Source organism: Zingiber officinale, chromosome 2B (genome assembly GCF_018446385.1).
Source record: "Zingiber officinale cultivar Zhangliang chromosome 2B, Zo_v1.1, whole genome shotgun sequence".
Classification (NCBI taxonomy): domain Eukaryota; kingdom Viridiplantae; phylum Streptophyta; class Magnoliopsida; order Zingiberales; family Zingiberaceae; genus Zingiber; species Zingiber officinale.
Window position 1 is genome coordinate 1,776,484 of NC_055989.1, and position 20,901 is coordinate 1,797,384.

At 39.2% G+C, this 20,901-nt stretch overlaps 2 protein-coding genes and 1 pseudogene across 3 annotated transcripts; all 3 read left to right on the plus strand.

Annotated features, from left to right (window-relative positions):
* Positions 1–468: 468 nt before the first annotated feature.
* LOC122045017 lies at positions 469–3,469 on the plus strand. The gene is made up of 3 exons (XM_042605062.1): positions 469–599; positions 721–2,937; positions 3,021–3,469. The coding sequence occupies exons 2-3, from the start codon at positions 789–791 to the stop codon at positions 3,074–3,076; spliced, it is 2,205 nt and encodes a 734-aa protein (XP_042460996.1). The 5' UTR covers positions 469–599; positions 721–788; the 3' UTR covers positions 3,077–3,469.
* Positions 3,470–6,124: 2,655 nt separating this feature from the next.
* LOC122045018 lies at positions 6,125–8,301 on the plus strand (annotated as a pseudogene).
* Positions 8,302–14,076: 5,775 nt separating this feature from the next.
* On the plus strand, positions 14,077–20,610 carry LOC122045016 (probable LRR receptor-like serine/threonine-protein kinase At1g67720). Of its 2 annotated transcripts, none has more exons than XM_042605060.1 (15): positions 14,077–14,326; positions 15,049–15,580; positions 16,350–16,855; positions 16,944–17,076; positions 17,241–17,312; positions 17,417–17,485; positions 17,562–17,630; positions 17,756–17,824; positions 18,518–18,669; positions 18,750–18,991; positions 19,175–19,301; positions 19,373–19,441; positions 19,519–19,702; positions 19,822–19,957; positions 20,131–20,610. In XM_042605060.1, the coding sequence occupies exons 1-15, from the start codon at positions 14,266–14,268 to the stop codon at positions 20,437–20,439; spliced, it is 2,730 nt and encodes a 909-aa protein (XP_042460994.1). In that variant the 5' UTR covers positions 14,077–14,265; the 3' UTR covers positions 20,440–20,610. The 2 variants fall into 2 exon arrangements, with proteins under 2 accessions (XP_042460994.1, XP_042460995.1); XM_042605061.1 differs by having other exon boundaries at positions 17,244–17,312.
* The last annotated feature ends 291 nt before the right edge of the window (positions 20,611–20,901 follow it).

A 20,901-nucleotide genomic window follows, 5' to 3' on the forward strand; every position in this document is an offset into this window, starting at 1 on the left:
TTGATATTGAATTTATAGATTTTACACTCTACTTATGAAAAACATAGATAAATATATTAAATTTATTTATTAGAATAAAATTATAAATTTTAACAAAAATATTATAATTTTTTAAAATATATAATTTAATTTTTAATGAATATCTAAATTTATAATTTATATTTATTAAGCTCGTTTATGCTCGATAAAAATTCGAATAAATTCGTAAGTCATGAATATTCATTAAATAAAATTCAAACTCGGCTCGATTATAAATGAGTCAAATTCAAATATCCAAAAATTCAGTTCGACTCGGCTCAACTCAATTATACCCCAAAGCTTAGCCCAAGTAATAGTAATAAACCCCCGTTTGCTTGTGGCGGCTCAGCCTGCAAACGATATCGCAAGGGATTTGAATGTTGCTTACCGCCACCGCCTGGTCAAAGATGGCAAGTCTGTCCTTCACATTCGTCTTTTAAATATTGCTGCGGTACACTTACCTGATCGTGACCTGACCTCTTTCCCCAAATCCAACCCCTTTCGTCCCACCAGTATTCTCGTTCCCTTCCATTACCCTTTTTTGTTTTTCTCGATCGGCAGCGGCAAGAATTAAGATCGAGGTAAGCTGCAATCAGCTGACTTCCAGTTCGATTTATCTTTAGTTTGTCTTCCTTTGCTCGAATTTATGGTACTTGATTGCGTCTTTTTTTTTTTTTTTTTTTTGACGAGGATGGTTTGTAGGATTTCTAGGGTTTGCTGTTCGATGAAAATTTGAGACTTGTTTCTGCGGTTTTACGTTTCCGGTCCGTATGGATTCTGAGACTAAGGCCGGAGATGGCGTACTCGACCTCAACTTCGTTGCTGGCGAACAGCCGGAAACCCTAACAGGCGGTCCCGCGGATTTGGGTTCGGGCGTGCCGGAAATCGGAGTGAAGGAAGATGAGGAAGTTGAGGAGGTGAGTGGGGATCATGACACAGAAATTAGCGCTTTAGCTGAAGTGGGAAAGGTTGCTGCGGAAGTCGAAGATACGGAAGCAGACCGTGATGTGGTTGATGAGAAATCGAAGGAGACAGTTATTGACGAAGACGAAAGTGCGAGGGCAAGCGGATCCAGTGCCAAGCGAAAGAAGGGAAGGCGTCGGAAATCTGCTGTGGTTCGTGATGAGTATGATTCTCGTTCCCGTGCCTTTCAAGATGAGAACAAGACTGTGTTTGCAGTTTCTGATATAGTATGGGGTAAGGTGAGGAGCCATCCGTGGTGGCCGGCCCAAATATTCGATCCTTCTGATGCGTCCAAGATGGCATCGAACAATCGGAAAAAGGATCACTATCTGGTTGCATACTTCGGAGACAAAACCTTTGCTTGGTGTGATGATTCACAATTGAAGCCTTTTCAGAAACACTTTTTGCAGTTAGAAAACCAAAACAGCATGGAGGCATTTGTGACTGCTAAGGATGATGCACTCCAGGAGGTGTCGCGGCGTGTTGATTTGGGAATGGCATGCCACTGTTTTATGGATAGAAGTTATGCTAGCCTTATGAATTCGAAGTTTGAGAATGCTGGTGTACGGGAACGAACTCCTAGCTATCCTGTTAACAAGTCTTGGATTGCAAACTCCTTTGATCCTCTTAGGTTAATTGATTCTATCGAAGCATTCGCACGGTCACCAAATGGAAGGATAGACAAATTGGAACTTGTAATATTGAAGTCTCAGTTGAAAGCCATCTATCGTTTGAAGGGATATTCAGAACTTCCAACATTTGTTATTGGTGCTGGACTAGAGGATAACATTGAAGTTTCAGTATCTGTGGAAAATAAATCAGGTCAAAAAACTGCTGTTGACCCCTCGAAACCAATTTTTGCAGATAATGCTTCTAGGAAGACCAAGTCAAGAGACAAAGGGAGCTCAGTTGGCAAAGAGAAGCATGATTCGACTTCTAAGAGAAAAATATCAGGTAAAGAAGTTGGTGGCTCTTCAAGTCCAACTTTTTCAGATGATGCTTTTAGGAAGACAAAGTCAAGAGACAAAGGGGGCTCGGTTGGTAAAGAGAAACAGGATTCACAATCCAAGAAGAAAAGATCAGACAGCAACGTTGCTGATCGCTCAAATCCGACTTCTAAAACAAAGTCAAAAGAGAGAGGGAGCTCAGTTGGCAAAGAGAAACAGATTCCACCATTGAAGGGGAAAAGATCAGATAAAGAATTCACCCATCCCTCTTCAGATGATGATTTGAGAAAGACAAAGTCAGTAAGTAGCAGGAGCTCAGTTGGCACAGAGAAACATGTAGTTGAGCGTGGTAGGAAAAGGAAGAGCTTATCTAAACTAATTGAAGAGAGTTCGGATGACGGTAAAGATGCATGTGAAATGAATGCTTCACATTCATCTCACAGAAATCAGGAACTTGAAGATTTTGATGTTGATGATATAGGGAAGGGAAAGGAGAAAAAACTTGATGCCTTGGGAGATTTCGTGACCAAATCACAGACTTCAAGTTCTAAGCAACAGTCCAAGTTTGGAGAACTCATGCGCAGAGTGGCAGGGCAGATGACAGGGTCACCTCCTATGCTGAAACCTAATGGTGAAACAATCCGTAAGAGCTCATCCAAAGTGACCCGCAGAAAACGTGGTCGCAGTGCTATCCTTAAACAAAAGAAGACTGTAATAGAAATTGAGAGCGACTCAAATGGCCATTCCTCAGATGAGATGCATCCTGAGGACACTGCTATTAGTGAGGATGAGAAGTTTGCATCGAGTGGGCAGGACACAGAAGGAGAACCACAAATAAAGAAACAAAATAAGAAGCAATCTGCAGGTGATCCAACAGTTTCACTTCCATTGGGAAGAATGCCAGATACATATTCTGAGGGCAATTCCTTAGATCCGAGTAACAGGTCTTCAGAGTTTTCACCAAAAAGTTCATTGCCTGTTGAAGCTGAACCTAACACAATTGTTTTAGGTATGCCATCTTTATATGTAGTTTTTGGTTGTCATTATGCGGATCATGATGCTCATTGGACCATTTTGCTCATGATTATTCAGTCCACGAGGATAATGGAGCTACTTCAGATGAGATGCATGTTGATGCCCATGGATGAGGTGATGGTTATGCTATTCTGGGTGACCATACTTAGCTTTTCTAGAATTACCTTTTTTTCTTCTCGGTCAATTTTAGTTCTTCGAGCGAGCTGGTACATCGTTCTTGTCGTGCGATATTTAATTGCTTTCACGTACAAATACTGTGATAATATAGGCTACTCGAATCATTTAAGGTCTGTTGTAGCTGGTATTATTAGTAGACTCAGCTCTTGCTGTAGAGATGGGCACATTCCAAGCATCCCATGCTGAGAGTAACCATATGTTGGTTAACTATTTGTGATTCCCAGTCATTTGTACGATTTGCACATGAAGTCGCGACATTTTATTTCGTCGGGGTAGTCTGTATCTGTAACCTATAATCAGTAAACCAGATCTAGTCTAGTTATTCATCAGTCTAAAATGGTAATGACTGCTTAATCTCAGAGTTCAATGTCATCATAATTTGCTGGATTTGATTTGATTTGATAGAAATGCAGCATCAACTTGAGTTGTTTTACATCATTGTATTTGCATATGGAGCAGAATTAAAGTGACTGAGCTATGGATCAGTGTTAAGAGGATAAGATTGTGATTATACTATATTTTGTTGACTCAAGTGTGATTATTCATATTTATTAAGAGTATTGATGGTAACCCTAGTTATATCCCGAGCATCAAGGTTGAGTGGGCAGCAATCAGAGAGGAAAAGGTAACAAGGTGTAAGAAAATAGGAAGACTTTATGCTTAATGAGACTTCACTCAATTTCGCTTTTCAGTCCGACTTAAAGGAAACATTTAATGATAATTGAGTTATCTCTTGAATACCCAATTGTGATGTTTGGGAAATCAATTTCTACTTAGCATCCGAGCATGAAAAGTATCTTCTAGTCCCCAGGGCATAGCACAGATGGGGAGTGCATGGTTCTGTGGCTGAAAGGTCCAGGGGTCGATCCCCGGGGTGTCACTGCCTGGGGTTAACGTCTCCGCCATGTACTTTCCACCTGTGTACCTGCATTTATCTCCCTCCATATCCGTGGGACCGGCTCTAGGGGGGCCGCTGATGTGGCGGTTCCACATTTTATGAAAAGTATCTTCTATTGAGCATCAAAAGTATCTTCCATGAAACATCAGAAATATCTTTTATGTATCAGAGGCATCTTTCGTTAAGCATCAAAATTAGCTTTTACCGAGCATTAGAGGCTCCGAAGTTTTTGGTTAAGGATACATGACAACCAATGAATGGAGAAGCGTGTAGTGGATGTCAGATTTGGTTATCTTATTCCTTCTTCCCAATACATTACTATCAATGAGGGGAGAAGCGAGTGGTGGATGTCAGATTAATTCCCTTGATTTTCTCTTCTCACTTCTCAATATGTGGCGATCACTCAAGTAAATAGTGGAGGTCAGTTTTGGTTCTCTTGATTTCTTCCTCCGAATATGTGGTGATCGGTGAATGGAGAAGCAGAGTAGTGGACATCAGATCTGATTCTCTTGATTCTTTCCTTTTTAATATGTGACTATCAGTGAATGGAGAAACAAATAACGGTTGTTGGAGGCTTCGTCTTCACCAACTCATATGGTAGAAAGTGGAGCAGATACTTTAAGCACACTTATATAAGCACTATATGAGGTAAGTCACAAGGCACAATAATTTTCTTATTCTTGCAAGTGGAGGCTACTCTTCATTGAGTTTTCCTTTTTCTCTTACTGACTAACTTGAGCATAAAGGGTTAGTCCTAACCATGTTAATCTCTCAAGTTATTGGATTTAAAGGAGGTTTAATGGCTCATCTAACTTTTTGGGGGAGGAGAAGCTCCGGCGGATTGAAAAAGATACCATCAAGTATGATTGTGAATTTCAGATATTGGTCTGTCTTAGAGTATCAACCTTGGGCTATTGAACACGAGTAAGGGAGTAGAGGAACGCAATAATTATTGAGACAGATCTTCTTGACCATTTTTTTATGGTCAAGGAAATATGTCACTCGTATTTGCGGCTGTATCGTGGTCGTGATCTGACTGCATATGGTTGTGATCTCTTTTTAGATTCACCGTCTCCACCAGATTATAATTTTTTTTTCGGAGCAGGTGACCAGAGGTCGTCCGGAGGACACCCTCGCTCGGTGCTCAGTAGCCTGGTCACTTATCTATTACCGAAGGTCTCCGGGCGACCTCCGACCGTCTGCTCCGAACAAAAATTATAACCTGATGGGGACGATGAACTCAGAAAGGAATTATAACCATTTACGACCGGATCATGGTCACGATCTGATCGTAAATACGAGTGGCACATCCCCTGGACCATAAAAAAGTGATCCAGGAATTCTGGACCATTTTTTTATGGTCAAGGGAATATGTCACTCGTATTTGCGGCTGTATCGTGGTCGTGATCCGACTGCATATGGTTGCGATCTCTTTTTAGATTCACCCTCTCCACCAGGTTATAGTTTTTTTTTCGGAGCAGGTGGCCAGAGGTCGTCCGGAGGACATCCTCGCTCGGTGCTCAGTAGCCTGGTCACTTATCTATTACCGAAGGTCTCCGGGCGACCTCCGACCATCTGCTCCGAACAAAAATTATAACCTGATGGGGACGATGAACTCAGAAAGGAATCACAACCATTTACGACCGGATCATGGTCACGATCTTATCGTAAATACGGGTGGCACATCCCCTGGACCATAAAAAAGTGATCCAGGAAATTTGTGCTCATAATTATCATTATTAGTTCCCCGTCTTTGTTTGCGATTAAAAATTGTTTTGGTTATACTAATTGCATATCAAATCACTTTTAATTAAGAAGATTTTCACACAGCACATTTTTTTAAAAAATATCTTTTAGATTAAGAAGATTTTCACACAGCAGATTTTTTAAAGAAATATTTCTGACAAAATTCTATAACATAAAATATTTCTGACGCCGCATATTTGTTTAAGAAATATACTTTGTTTTTTTTTTAAAAAAAATAAATGATAATTTTTAAAAATAAATTTTGAAACAGACAACAGTGAAAAGCCTTTTCCTCTGTCATATAAAATGCGAGCCATCCCCTCGTTTCCTTCTCGATGCCATCCCGAGTGTCCCGACTCCCGATCCTTCTCTCTCCTCCCCAGATCTGATCAAGTCGCCGCCTCCTCCTCCTCCTCCAACCCACTTCCTCGCCCGGGATCTGTCGCCGATCAGGGGACTCACTTGGATCGGAGCCCTCTCTCTCCATCCGACGAAGTTCCGAGGCGGAGAAGCAGTGGAAGCCGAGGAGGCGGCGTAGAAAATCCGAAGGGTGGAGAAGAATGAGCGCCATGGCGGTGGCAGTGTCGCCGGCTAATGGCCGGGTTTTCACGCTCGGGCTTGACGGCGCCTGGTAGTCCTCCAACATCGGGATGCTCTTCCTCAACAAGTACCTGCGCAGCAACTACGGTCATCTTTCTCACCATATGCCACACGAGCGCCTGCTCCCTCCTGCCTCAAGATCGCGCCAATGCAACCCATCCGGTCGCGTGTCCCGCTCCTCCAGATCTCCGCTCTCAGCCTTGTGTTCTGCAGCTCCGTTGTCGACGGCAACGTCTCGCTCCGCTACCTCCCTGTCTCGTTCAACCAGGCCATCGGAGCCGCGCCACCACTCCCTTCTTCACCACCGTGTTTGCGTACTTCATGACTCTCCGGCGGGAGTCGTGGGTTACCTACATTAATTACCCTCGTCCCCGTTGGGTCAGCGTTAGGTTTGATTTGATGCTTATTTATTGAATCTGCTATTAGCCCAGTAATTACATCTAAGAGATGCCCTCAGCAATTACATCAATCTTATATCCAATCTCTACGCAACTGGATTGAATCGAAGTGTTAAGATCACCACCCATTCATCTTTTTAATTCTTCTAGGAGATGCTCTCAGGCAGCCTCAACTCCCAAACTACTTGAATGAAATAAAAAGATTAGTCTAAGAGATACTTGGATCTCACAAATCTGTGTTGAAATTCACATCTCACCCAGATAACGCATAAATCAGTGTTATGGTTTAGATCTTCCATTTGATCGATGATTCACCTGCCTAATTGTAAGTATGATGAATTTCAAGTGCCAGTCTGCTTTCGCAAAGCTTATTGTCATAACTAGTGTTTCTTTTTTCCTTGTCATGACTTTCCTCTGTAATAAATTATTGTGCACCAACAAACACATCTATTGATTCTTATATTATTTTCTTGTAAGCTCAGGGATTTTTAAACTTGATCGCATTGACTATGCTATTTAATGTTCAAAATACTAGTTTTTTCTACATTGTGCTGTTCCTCATTTAACTCCATGTGTTTTGCTAGGTTTAACTCTCTTTTACTTATTGAATGCTCTATTCCACAACGATTGAATTTTTTCTTACTTTAGTCATGTATCTTTTCTTCTGTGAATGCCTCTTATGAGTCTAACATGTTTAAAAATAACCAAGTAGATGGGAATACTGATGCTCTTGGTGGTTCAACTTTATAGGGGGCGCCAAGTTTCCATTTGTTTGCCTTTATTTATTATGTGCATTGGTGCTACTGCTGCTAGAGCACTCAAGTCAGTGTTGCAAGGATTTTTGATGTCCTCTGAGGGTGAGCTCTGATGTACTTTTCCCTTGTAAATTCAGAAGAAAAAGCAAATGGCATTTGCCCTGTACTGTTAAAATTTGCATGCTTCATATTCATGGAAACATTTAACTCTATGAATCTCCTCCTATATATGGCTCCAATTGCAGTTGTTTTTCTGCTGTTGTTGAATTCTTCTTTGCCCTACTTTGTGAACTTGACCAATTTCCTGCTCACCAAACAATACCAGTCCATTGACTCTTCAGGTGCGCTTGTTAATTTTTCATTTGTGTTACTTCCTTTTGTTTCAGTAATATTTTAAAGTTTCTTCAAAATGCATCTTAGTTATGGAATTTTATGGATTCATTTTAGTTTCCCTTTGCCTCCAAGGCTAAGTTCCCACATTTCTTTCTTTTTACTTTTCCTTGATAACCTACTTATTGTGCCTAAGCATTAAATTGGATCACTTTGTGGCTTTATGCCACTACCAATTGAAGCAGCATAGTTGGTAGAAGATAAAAAATGAGTAGCTTAGAAGGGCAATACTAAAATCCTTCCAGCTACTGTTTAGTTTATTTGTAGCTTGCTTTATTAGAAATGCACCATTTTATGCAAGGTGCACTGAGTGAATCAATGTGATTGCAAATGGATATGCAAATCAAGTTTCCATTCTCTATACCAATTTCTTCAACCCAAACTGAACCAGTCGAACCAAACTATTATGTTCTCGAAATTGTGTATATTCACAATTTATTTCTTCTGATTTTGACATTTTATTTGGTGTTCTTAAATGATCATTGGCACCAAGAGGAATTAGTGCAGGGTATCAGTTATTCAGTTGTCCTTGGATTCTTGGAAAAACAGAATAACTTATTATGAAGAAACAAACTCTAGTAGCATCAACCAGACTATTTAATTTTTGGGTAAATTGTACTAAACTCCAAACTCAACTTTGTGCTTACGTCAGAAAAAAATTATTCTCATTCCCGGTACGTGAAGTTTTTTTTACTTCAACTCTCTTCCAACTCTCTAATGCACACTGATTTACCTAATTATCTTTATTTTTTAGGTACAAAAAAATTCAAAATGAGGTATAATTTTTCTAAATTCAACACATTTAAATTAAAATCTAGTATATTTTCTATCAAATTGAGATTTTTTTTTCATCTAACAAATTAATTGATATACTCGATTCTAGTTAACTGATATTGAATTTAGGTAAAAATAATGGTTTAATTCTTTCAAAATTTAGTACAATTTAATTAGAATCGCAATCGATCAAATAAAAAAAAATCGTGTTTAACTTGATAGGAAATATATCATATTTTAATTTAAATATACTATATTTAGGAAGAATTATATTTTATTTTTGCTTTTTTTATAAAAAATAAAAATAATTAAATAAATCAATATCCATTAGAAATATCCGTAAACACTTGCGTCTGAACACAAACTTGAATTTACTATTAGAAATTTAAAGATAATTTACAGTTAATTTTTTCATTAACTTTATTATATTTAAGACTCTAATATCAATAATTGTCTCTCCGTTTCCATTTCATTATGATAAGACATCATCATTAATTTCTCACTGTTTCCCTCCTAAGTGGGTGTGTACTTTTCTTGAAAATGAGGGGACACTTGTCCTTCTCACATGGCCTAGCGTGAATTATTGGAAATTTACTGAATAATATAATACTAAAAATTATAAAATTTCTTTTATATATATATATATATATATCAACTATCTAAAAATGATATATAATCTGTAAATAAGTTCAGAGTTATTTATTTACATCAGTTTAATTCAGTTTTAAATCAAAGTTGCATCCAAGTATTAATTTTATAACTTTTTCTTAATATTGTATAAAAGGATGATCAATAATATTTATAAAAATGTACAATAATAACCTACATAAGGTATTTCAATTAGAACGGCAATTGACTACTGGACTACAATTGGGAAAGGATACTAACAAAATATAGAAGTCATTTTAAAAAAGTTATAATTCTAAATTTATATAAATCAGGCCTAATTTTTTAAATGCATTTGAAGAATAGCTGTCAAAGGCGAAGCAATGGACGATCGCAAGGACTTAATGGAATGCAAGTGTTCATACTCCTTTTTCTGAGTAAATATGTAAAAAGAGAAATGCAAGATATTCGACCGGTACTTTCTCTTATGGCAATCATTTTCTTTTAAAAAATAATAAAAATCATGAGCTCTTCAAGCACTTCAATCATGAGTAAGTAAGTTCACCTAGCTAGTCATGGTATACAAAGTCGTTTCGAAATGCGTGATGGCGGGAGGGACCCGAGATGGTCGAGAATCTGCTCCGGTGACCGTCCGGAATCCAGGAGTACGACAAACAGCCGGAGATCACGAAATGTCTTTCGAAGTAAACAATAGCACATGGGCGGTTCAGTAGCAGTAGCTATGGAACCGTAGTAGAACTGACAGCGTTCATTTAATACTGTAGTAAATTTTCTGATTAAATATAGATAGAGAAATCATAGAGTACAGATCTCTTGTACTATTTTTTTTATGATCTAGAGAATATGTCATTTATATTTATAATTGGATCGTGATCGTGATTAGATCGTAAATAGTTACGATCTCTTCTTAGATTCATTGTCCCCGTCATGTTATAATTTTTGTTCAGAGCGGACGGTCGAAGGTCTCCGATGGTGGATAAGTGGTCAGGTTATTGCGCGCCGAGCGAGGATGTCCTTCGGACGATCTCCGACCGTCCGTTTTGAACAAAAATTATAACCTGACGGGGACGGTAAACCCAGAAAAGGATCGCGACCATTTGTAGTCGGATCATGATCGTGATCCGACCGTAAATACGAGTGGCACATCTCCTGGATTACAAAAAGTAATCCAGAATATCCTACCTCGAAATCATAGAGATATTTTATTTTATTCTAGTATAGGGATCTATCATAATGGAGGAGGTTAGATATCTAATGACATATTTTACACCTACTAAGAATTGATATGAAGATTTATTGAATCAACTGCGTATGTAATTAGCAATGGTATAATATTAAGGGAAGTGTGTTGTGTGACTCATGGTCGTGTCCATGTTCTAGCTCTTTAAGCAGATGGGATGTACATCAAGTCAATTCCTCACGCATCGGCTTCTATCGGATGAACCTCTATTGGATCAGCTCTTTATAAGTTGGCTTCTACTGATAGAGTACCGTTGAGACTCGAATGAAGTCCTTCGGGTGACGAAGACCAGAAAGACTAAGCAAGGAAGTTAGGTGTACTCTGACGACTCAAGTTAAATTCGATAAGAGAGTTGGAGAAAAGACAATAGGGAAGAGAAAAACAGTGGGACTGAAACTCCTAACATACCTTTAATGTTGCTGTCAATACTTTATATAGGAGTGAAGAGATGAAGACCGCACCTTTGTAATTGACGCATCTCTTTCCTTAATTGTTGTCATTATAACTGCCGACCACTTTCTATAACGTGCATCTTATTGGTGCTGGGAGCAGCAGAATCGAACTTAACTATCATGTTTATGCATCTATACTATCTACTGTCTAATTCTGTTTTGCAGTACTATTGTTATTCTGCCGTGCTAATTTTATTTTACAAATAAAACAAAGTTCTGAGTTGACCGAGGGTTTAGTCGATTGAACATAGGGTTCAGTCGACCGATTCGACCATCGTGACATAGATTAGATCACGATAAAGCAAATATGGTATATAGCTTGTTCCGTCGACGGATCAATGAGATCAGTCGATCAATCCATAAAAGGTATCGACAACCAATTAAATCGAATCACGCAGGAAAGGAAGTTTAGAGGTTCTGTCGACAAATAGCTTAGATCAATTGACTGAACAATGTGACTTACGGGACTGAATGGATCATATCAGAGCAAACAAGGAAAGACGCAAAGTTCAGTCGATGGATAGGAAGGTTTCATTGACGGAATGATGTTTCAGTCGATTGGGCAGTGCTTGTAAAAGGTCTCGGGGTTCGAGCTGTCATCAATTCTCTCAAGTGCTCTATTTCGTCTTTGCTACTGCTCGTACAAGTGCTGATACTTCTATGACGCGAGATTCTCCAACAATAAGGGCATCTGCAGTCGTAAACCTCTTAAAGAGGTTTATGCTCTCCAACATCATTGTCACATCAAAAATTAAAAATCTTACTTCTTTTAAAAACCATTCTCTATTATCATAAAACCTCTCTCTTTTAAAAATTCCACTTATTTTAAAATTCTCTCTCCACTATGTTTTTTTATAAACCTTGTCCAAAGATTTTGATACAGGTTTATAAAAAAAATTATAAACCCATCTATATAGTGGAGGAGGGATTTATATTAAGAGATTTATAGTATAAATTGCATACTATAAATCTTCCACTGCAGATGTCCTTAGGCTCAACCTTTCACGACACGAATCTATTTTTCAAAAGAACTATATTAGATTGTCTATTGGAAGTGATCAAGGATCACAGATCTTGGAATAGTAATTGTTGGGCTATGAACCAAATAAAATCGATTAAGTTTTACTTCTCTTTTATTCCGTTGCAATTACTTTGATTCGATTTTATAAAACGAGATGAAAAAGAAAATATTTTAAAATGATCAAGATTTATGTCCTTCTCTTAACTTGTACGATTCTACACACCCTTTATCTACAACTAGTGTTTTTTCAATAACTACTAGGGACGGGATCCTCTGGACCGCAAATGCGGTCCAGAGGATGGACCACTAAAGATTATTGGTTCATTTGAATGGATCCTACTCATTTAATAGATAGGGCTCATTCAAATGAACCAATGCATGGAGTGGTCCATCCTCTGGACCGTAAAAAGCGGTCCAGAGGATCTGCTCCCTAACTACTGTGTCCCTTGAATTCTAGTGGGTTAGGCACATGACTCGAGTTGAGCTCGGTCAGGAGCTAACTGATTGGACCTGAGTTCAAATATGAGTCGACTAGCTTAAGCCAAGTCTCATCTCGAATCGACTGACTTGACTCGAGTTTTACCTTGAGTCGGACATATTGAGGGATACGTTGAGAGGATTGCATTGATAAAGTTATAGATCATGCATCTATGCCTAAGATTCAGTTAATTACATCTAAAGTTTAATTTTTAATTATGAAATATTATAGAAATTTTCTTTTAGTAGAATTATAAGTTTAAGAACATTGATCGAATAGATAATCATGGGTACTTCTTGATTTATAAGGACGGATCTGTTATTTTTAAAATTAATTGATTTAAAAAATGGCAAGTGATATTGTCCGTATACTGAGTCGATGGAAATTGAGGACGTGACGTTCTCTGCTGCTCCCAGGTGATTTTCACAGCGACGTAAGCCTCCGATGAACTTGCAACCAAGTCAGGCCGGGAAAGGGTTCCCGGCGACGACCCTCTGACGCTCAAGTCAGACAATGGCGAGAAAAACCACAAGTAAAATAGAGACTGTGGCTATAGTAGAATATGATAAAATCATACCTCCGTTGAAATCTGGAGGTCTTTATATAGGACCCCAGAGAGGCGCGTGCACGCTTCCCAAGGCGTACACGTTCCTCAAAGCATCCCTTGGAATGACTGTGTCAGAAAAGCATGTCTGATGTCATACCTCAATTGTCCGAGCATATCTCTGTCATGGCAGCGGAAACTTCCTCCGTACGATCCTTGGTATGGCCCGGCCGCCGACCATGCTGCTTGCCGGCGGCAGACGTCTCGAGAATGATATCACTAGCTGCCCCTTTTGTCCTCTTCTAAGCCCTTTGTCTTTAATCGGGCTGATCGCTCGGCCTCCCGGGCCCCCAGGTATACACGCACCTCGGACCGGGTGAGACGGCCGATCGGTCACATACTCGGATGGGGCACCGACTAATTGTTCTGCCGTTCGACCTAACAGCTCAGCTACTCGGCATAGCAGTTCCTCTATAAAGGAGCTTGTGACGTCGGAAGATCAACCCGAGGTCGAGCTGTCTTCGTGCCGCCCCGGGGTCTACCCAGGCCGGTCGGCCGAGAGATTCCTCCCTGCTCGACCAGATCTTTGACTCTCCCATGCCATTGATCCCTTCCTATGTGGACCCCCGATCTTTACTATCGGATCAGCAAGCATCAAGCAAATTGAGGTCAATTTTCAAAATATTTGTAATGTCAAAATGGCTTAATTATTTTTGTTTTATTTAAAAGGGTTGAACAATATTTCACTCTTAATTGCCCTAGTTTTTTTTAATAACTTCAAGGACGATATGGAAATCTTGTCCGAAGGGAAAAGAAAAGACTTGAAATTTCCTCCGCACTTAGCAGTTAGCACTTTGCCCTTGCATCGACTAAACTCACTCGCGGTGACGGGAGCGAATCGCGCTGCAGGATCACCGAGTCAATAGAAACGGGAGGACCGTCGTCAAAGCGAATCTGATCCGGTCACCGCCGGTCCCAATAAACCCACACACCGCAATGCCAACGCCCTCTCACGTGTCCTCACTGTAAAGCTACGAAGCAGCAGAGCGAGCCGTTCTTCTCTTCCCCCACCTCGTCCTCCTCCACTTTACAGAGCGATCTACGCGCTCGCCTCCCCTCCATTTCCTTCGCTTCCAAGTATTTCGCGAAATTGTGGGGATCGACGCCAACTTGATCATCCGTTCGCTCCACGATCCCTCCGAATGGCGGCGCTTGTGCTTCTGTTTCTCTTCCTCTTCTCTCTCTGCAGAGCTCAAATGCCAGGTTTGTCTTCTCCTCCAAGCTTCCTTTGTTGTGTATGGACTTTTATTTTGAATTTTTAAGCACGTTTCTTGGTTTTAAAGTTGTTTTTTCGTTGTTTTGTGGATTTTAGTTCTAGGTAAACTGTAATTAGGGATCAGCTGAAATCAAACTTTTCCACTTGAATTTACCTAATTGTTGGATTATTCAATTCTAATGGGGAAATGTATGCTAAATTGTCTTACGAGAAGCATGTCATCAACGGGAAATCCATGAACACTAGTAGTTGAACTCGTGATAAATGGTTCCCTTTTTCACTGGAATGTAGTGCATTAAGCTGTTCTAGAAATATCATCATTAGATATTTTACATGATTCTGTACTTGCAAGATAGTATATGGGACTGTGTGTTGGATCATCAAGCTTAAAATGTGGAACTGATTGTGCTTGTTTTTTACTGCTTCCGTGCCTGTTGGGGCTGTGAGTTTGCTTTTGTTTGTGTTCGTCAGTTTGACGATAATTTCTACCACAGTAGCAAGTGACTTAGTCTTTTGTTATCATCCCCTTTCTTGTTTGAGTCCAATTTTCTGTGTTGAATGCCCCTTCTTGCTGAGATTTTAGCTAGAAGATTAAGATTCGTAAATTTGTGGTTGTAGATTGTCTTGATGAGTAAAATTCTCACATTTTACACTTGTCACTTGTTTAGAAGTGAAAGTGCACTAATTATTGATATTTCTGGCAACGCAGGTTTTGTTAGTGTAGATTGTGGAGGCAATGAATCATATACAGATGAGCTTGGACTGGAGTGGACACCTGATAGTCTATTTGTATATGGCGAAACAGCTAGAATATCATCTCCAAATGAGAACCGGAAACAATACATGACAGCGCGCTACTTTCCTGCAGATAATCGAAAATACTGTTACACATTCAATGTTACAGTCAGGACACGCTACCTTGTGCGAACAAGCTTCTTGTATGGGAATTTTGACGAGAGTAATGTCTATCCGAAATTTGACATCTCAATTGGAGCAAGTCATTGGACAACCATTGTCATCTATGATGCAAATACCATTGTGGCACACGAGGCTGTTATCCTTGCTACTGCTCCAGCAATTAGCATATGTGTATCTAATGCTACAACTGGAGAACCATTTATTTCCACCATCGAACTTCGACAGTTTAATGGATCATTGTACCACACGGATTTTGAGACTCAGTTCTTCTTGAGTCTATCTGCGAGAATAAATTTCGGTGCTGAGACTAATGAATCTGTCAGGTATTTTTTTCCAAGAAATTATTTATGATAATCTAAAGTTGGGCAGATTTATAAATATAATTTCGGTGTTGATGGAGAACTGTATCTTGAATTATCACTAATGTTTATGTGGCATTATTTTTTTACCGGTACCGATTCATGTAAGGAGCTACTTTGTGAATTTTTACACAAATTTTATGCGCACTCAAACATAATTGAATCTTCGGATTTCCATAAAGCCATATTGAATCCCCTCAAATCCCAAAAGAGGTCTAGGAATACACCAAGAATATTATGTGAGGAAATACAAATAGTAGCTGGAGAAAAGGAAGGACTCAATAAGGTGTGTCTGCTAGTTTAGTTAGATCCTAGTTTGACTAATGGTCTTGCCACAATAAGGTTCAATTGCCATTGAGAACTCACACTTCCAATCCTGCATAGCTGTGAATTGTTTTGCTGTCGTGAAACCATGCACTTTTGCAGGGCAAATTGTAAAAATAATTAACGTTGTTTCACTATGACCTCGAACTTTGGAAGGAGATAGCTTTTATGCACATCCAAATGATCCTAAATCTGTGATCAGAAGATGCCTCATCTATTGGAACACCCTCTTAGTGGCAGATCACAAACTAAATAGATTAAAATTAAGTGGAATTATCACTTATTTACTAAGGACATTGCAGTTCACTGTACCTCCATTCTGGTACAAATACCAAGTGTGATAGTGGTGTATACTTTCTAGCATTGAATAATTGTTGAGGTCTACATGGTAACTTTGTTGTTATTGCAGGTATCCTGATGATCCATATGATCGAATATGGGAATCTGATTCTTTGAAGAGGGCGAACTACCTTGTTGATGTTGCTGCTGGAACTCAAAGAATATCAACCACTGTGCCTATAGATGTTAATAGTGATGAAAGACCTCCATCCAAGGTGATGCAGACTGCAGTAGTGGGTCAAAATGGAGGCTTAAATTATCGTCTTAACCTGAATGGGTTTCCGGGGAATGGTTGGGCGTTTTGTTATTTTGCAGAAATTGAAGATTTGAAACCAGATGAAATCAGGAAATTCAGGTTGGTGCTTCCGGGGAACAAGGAACTTACGCGTCTCATTGTAAATGTCGAAGAAAATGCCCAACGGAAGTATAGGCTATATGAACCGGGATCATATAATATAAGTCTCCCTTTTGTCTTGTCTTTTGCTTTTAAGAAAACAAATGATTCATCCAAGGGACCTATCTTAAATGCTTTTGAGATATACAAGTATATGGAGATAAATTATGGATCCCTAGACGGTAAGTAAAGAAATATCTTGTTCATTTGGTAATCTAGAGCAACACTGTTTTCTTTAGGGTGTATCCTTTATACCTCTTTTCTCTTCAGCACTGACCATGGAAAGCTTTGTATCACATTACCCAAAAGAAGTTTGGGCACAAGAAGGTGGGGATCCATGCTTACCAGCTCCATGGTCATGGGTTCAATGTAATTCAGATCCGCAACCACAAATTGTTTCAATGTACTGAATGCTTCTCTAACTCTCATTGGTCTTTGTCATGTTTGCTTTGCTTTCCCATGCATGATTTCCAGTTTCTCTAGCTGACCTATGAATTGTTGCTAATGTACAAATTTTAGCTATCTTCTCTCCGCATGAACTAATGAATAGATTCGTATAATGAACAGTAGACTATCAGGGAGAAATTTGACGGGGAATATACCTGCAGAGCTTGCTAGTCTAACTGGCCTAGTCGAATTGTAAGTTAGAATCTACTTCTGTTCCAAGTCAATTTATTTCATAAAGCACAACTGTTGATGGATTTAATGATTCCTTGTCACTGTGTCAAATTCAAATATTTCAGATGGCTTGATGGCAACGTGCTTAGTGGCCATATACCTGATCTCGGTGCATGCTTAAGTCTCAGAAACATGTAATATATAAATATTGTTGGTTTATACATCAAACGCTTAATCATTCGCTAGACTTTTTGAATTGTTTTTTTGCAGTCACCTTGAGAACAATAAGTTAACTGGTGATCTATCATTTTTGGATGGCCTACCAAATTTACAAGAATTGTATGTCCTTTCTTGCCATTATATTGTCATTTAACGAACATCAATGTTTGCCCAAATTTGTTCTCTTTTAAGGTTTGGCTTTGTGTAGCACCAACTCCAGCATGAAGTAACTATTGAGCTTGCAGGTATGTGCAGAACAATATGCTGTCCGGAACAGTACCTGGTCATCTTCTTGGCAAAAATATAGTTTTCACGTGGGTATTTCTTATTACATTGTGTTGAATATCTCTTTAAGTCCTACTTTCCAATGAAATTACAATTATCAAACTTGGGTATGCTATTTTGAGGCGTATCCCCAAGTGCAATAACATAGAACAGAATTTAGACTGGCCTAATCATGATTGTTCTTGGTGATCAACAAAACAAGCTATCTAGTCTTTCACATTGTGTTTCACTTCATATACTTATTGCTATTAAGTGAACTGTTGGAACAGTTTATAGGTTGTCATTGGTTGAATTTGCCTTTGAGTATATTATGGTTTATTTTTCTGAGCATTTTCTATGGAATAGCTGAAGGATTACATTTTGAACAACTGAAAGAGATATGGTATTTATTTCATAGTATTAACTATGCAACATGAATCAAGTTTGTTTATCCAACTTATACTGTAGTGCATTTGCCCACCCATAATATGAATCAAGTTTGTTTATCATAGAAGGTCTCACCTATTGTTTTATCATATGTAAAAGATATGCATATAACAAAAAAATTTCCAACCGTAACACGTGTATCCTGTTCGACATGGAATTGAAAATTAGTGGTTCTTTTTTGGATTCCATTAAAAAGATAAGCTTTCTAGTAATGAAGTCTGCTCGAGATTTTTGTCTATCTATTCTAAGATGCCATTAACAAATAAGTGTTTTTTTTGCTTGACATGGTTGTTCAGTTACTATGGAAATCCGTATCTAGATGGGGGATGCAGTAGCAAGAAGCGCACCATAATTGTCATTTTTTGTGTGATCGGATTCTCTGTACTTCTTGCAACTGTATTCACCTACTTAATTGCATCCAAGAAACTTAAACTATTTTCAAGAGAAGGTTGGTACGACTCAATACAACTGACTAACTTTTGTCTGAAACATGTATATGAATTAAAGATATTGTGCTTTCATTTGCAGATGATCTCCCACCTCCCCAACCATTCCAAGAGTTGAGTGCTTCTTTTGGAGGATTTGGCATTGAAACAGCACATAGATATTGGTTATCTGAAATCAACGATGCCACAGAAAACTTTGCTAAAAAAGTTGGTTCTGGGGGCTATGGGACAGTGTATTATGGAAAGTTGAAAAACGGAAAAGAAATTGCTGTCAAAGTTCAAACCAATGATTCTTGTCAGGGAAACAGACAGTTCTCAAGTGAGGTAGCCCTTTACGTAGCCCTGGAAAAGTTTCTGTAAAAGGGTTACTCTTAATTGCTTAGATGATTGCTTAGCCAAACCAAAAAGATATGCTTAAGGTTCTTCATAAAGTGTGTTTATGGTAGCTTGCTGAAGGATTGCACTAAGTTATTATTGCACCATTTTGACCCATAAAATTTGTTCCAGGTTTCTCTACTTTCAAGAATACATCACAGAAATCTGGTTGAATTTCTCGGTTACTGCCAGCAAGAAGGCAAAAGCATTCTTGTATATGAGTTTATGCATAATGGAACACTGAGAGAGCATCTTCATGGTAAGCATCATTCTGTTATGTTTCACACTTATCTAAGTTAAGAGTAATTAGTTGGTTCTGGGTATTCGCAGGCTCCTTGTCTCAGGAAAGACCCATCAGTTGGATAAATCGTCTTGAGATTGCCGAAGATGCTGCAAAAGGTTCGGCTACAGATACTAATCTTCCTGTTGTTTATGATCCATAGAACAATGATGACAGAATCTATATCGAATACCAGGCATCGAGTATCTCCATACTGGCTGCTCTCTGACCATCATCCATAGGGATCTCAAGACCAGTAACATTCTTCTAGACAAGCAAATGAGGGCAAAAGTCTCAGATTTTGGTCTCTCGAAACCTGCTGTGGATGAATCCCACATCTCAAGTGTTGTTCGAGGAACGTTGGGCTACTTGGACCCTGAGTATGTTACGCCTGCCTAATTAACCTATCCAACTCAAAAACTGGTTTCTTTATCTAGAAACTTCACTCTTTTTTTCCATCTAATCACTGAATCAAATACGATGGCTTACCATAATGCAGGTATTACACTTCGCAGCAATTAACAGTGAAGAGTGATGTATACAGTTTTGGTGTTATTCTTTTGGAGCTTATTTCTGGTAGAGAGCCAATATCTAATACAAATTTCGGAGACCAATTCCGCAGCATATGCCAGTGGGTTAGTTTCGCTTGCCTTTCACAGCTAAAACATAAATTTCACCTTGTTTTCTCGCATTTATCTTAAACTAGACCACATCATGCTCCCATTCAAGGTGAATTCATGTTCCTAGTCATCTTGCAATGGAAACGTTGATTCTACCGGGATTGTCTCAGTGTAAGCTGTTTGTGCAGGCAAGGTTTCATTGCGAGAACGGAAATATTGAAGCTATAATTGATCCTTCCATTTGCAATGGCTACCAGGACATCCAGTCCATGTGGAAGATCGCCGATGTGGCAGTGAGATGTGTCAACCGCGAAATGAGGAACAGGCCGTTCATGTCTGAAGTGCTTAAGGAGATCCAAGAGGCCATTACGATGGAGCAAGCTCCCGCGAACACGCAATCTGTTGATTTTTTGGGCATAGATTTTGTAGACACCAGGATCAACCCTCGACAAGATGCTGATTCTAGCCTTTCATTTAATCTGCCGCAGCTACGTTAGTTCCTTGCTTTCGCTTAAAATTTTGATGATTTTGTTCATGAAAAAGAGTAACTGGTGAGCAAATGTACATCAGCTTGTTATCAGTCAGTTCATGTCTAGGAATGTTGTGCAACTTTGGGGAGAACTATTGGTATCATTTGGATTTAATATTCAAAATTTGTTGTATTGAAATGTCATATGGCTCACTCTCCCAATTGAGAGCAGATCTCCTCGATTATTTTTTTGTGGTCAGGAGATGTGCCACTCATATTTACGGTTGGATCATGGTTGTGATCCAGTCGCAATTGATTGCGATTCCTTCCTGGGTTCATCGTCTCCACCAGATTATAGTTTTGTTCTGAGTGGGCGGCCGGAGGCCGCCCGAAGACCTCCAGTGGTGGATAAGTGGTCAGGTTACTGGGCGCCGAGCGAGGGTGTCCTCCGAGCAACCTTCGGTCGCCCACTTCGAATCAAACTATAACC

What these genes read in the sequence shown, in the direction of transcription:
- LOC122045017 (XM_042605062.1), top strand. Translation starts at nt 789, where the DNA reads ATGGATTCTGAGACTAAGGCCGGAGATGGCGTACTCGACCTCAACTTC. An exon ending in ACCTAACACAATTGTTTTAG is followed by an intron (nt 2,938 to 3,020) that starts GTATGCCATCTT and finishes ATGATTATTCAG; the next exon opens with TCCACGAGGATAATGGAGCT.
- LOC122045016 (XM_042605060.1), top strand. Translation starts at nt 14,266, where the DNA reads ATGGCGGCGCTTGTGCTTCTGTTTCTCTTCCTCTTCTCTCTCTGCAGA. An exon ending in CAACCACAAATTGTTTCAAT is followed by an intron (nt 17,077 to 17,240) that starts GTACTGAATGCT and finishes TATAATGAACAG; the next exon opens with TAGACTATCAGGGAGAAATT. An exon ending in ACAGACAGTTCTCAAGTGAG is followed by an intron (nt 18,992 to 19,174) that starts GTAGCCCTTTAC and finishes AATTTGTTCCAG; the next exon opens with GTTTCTCTACTTTCAAGAAT.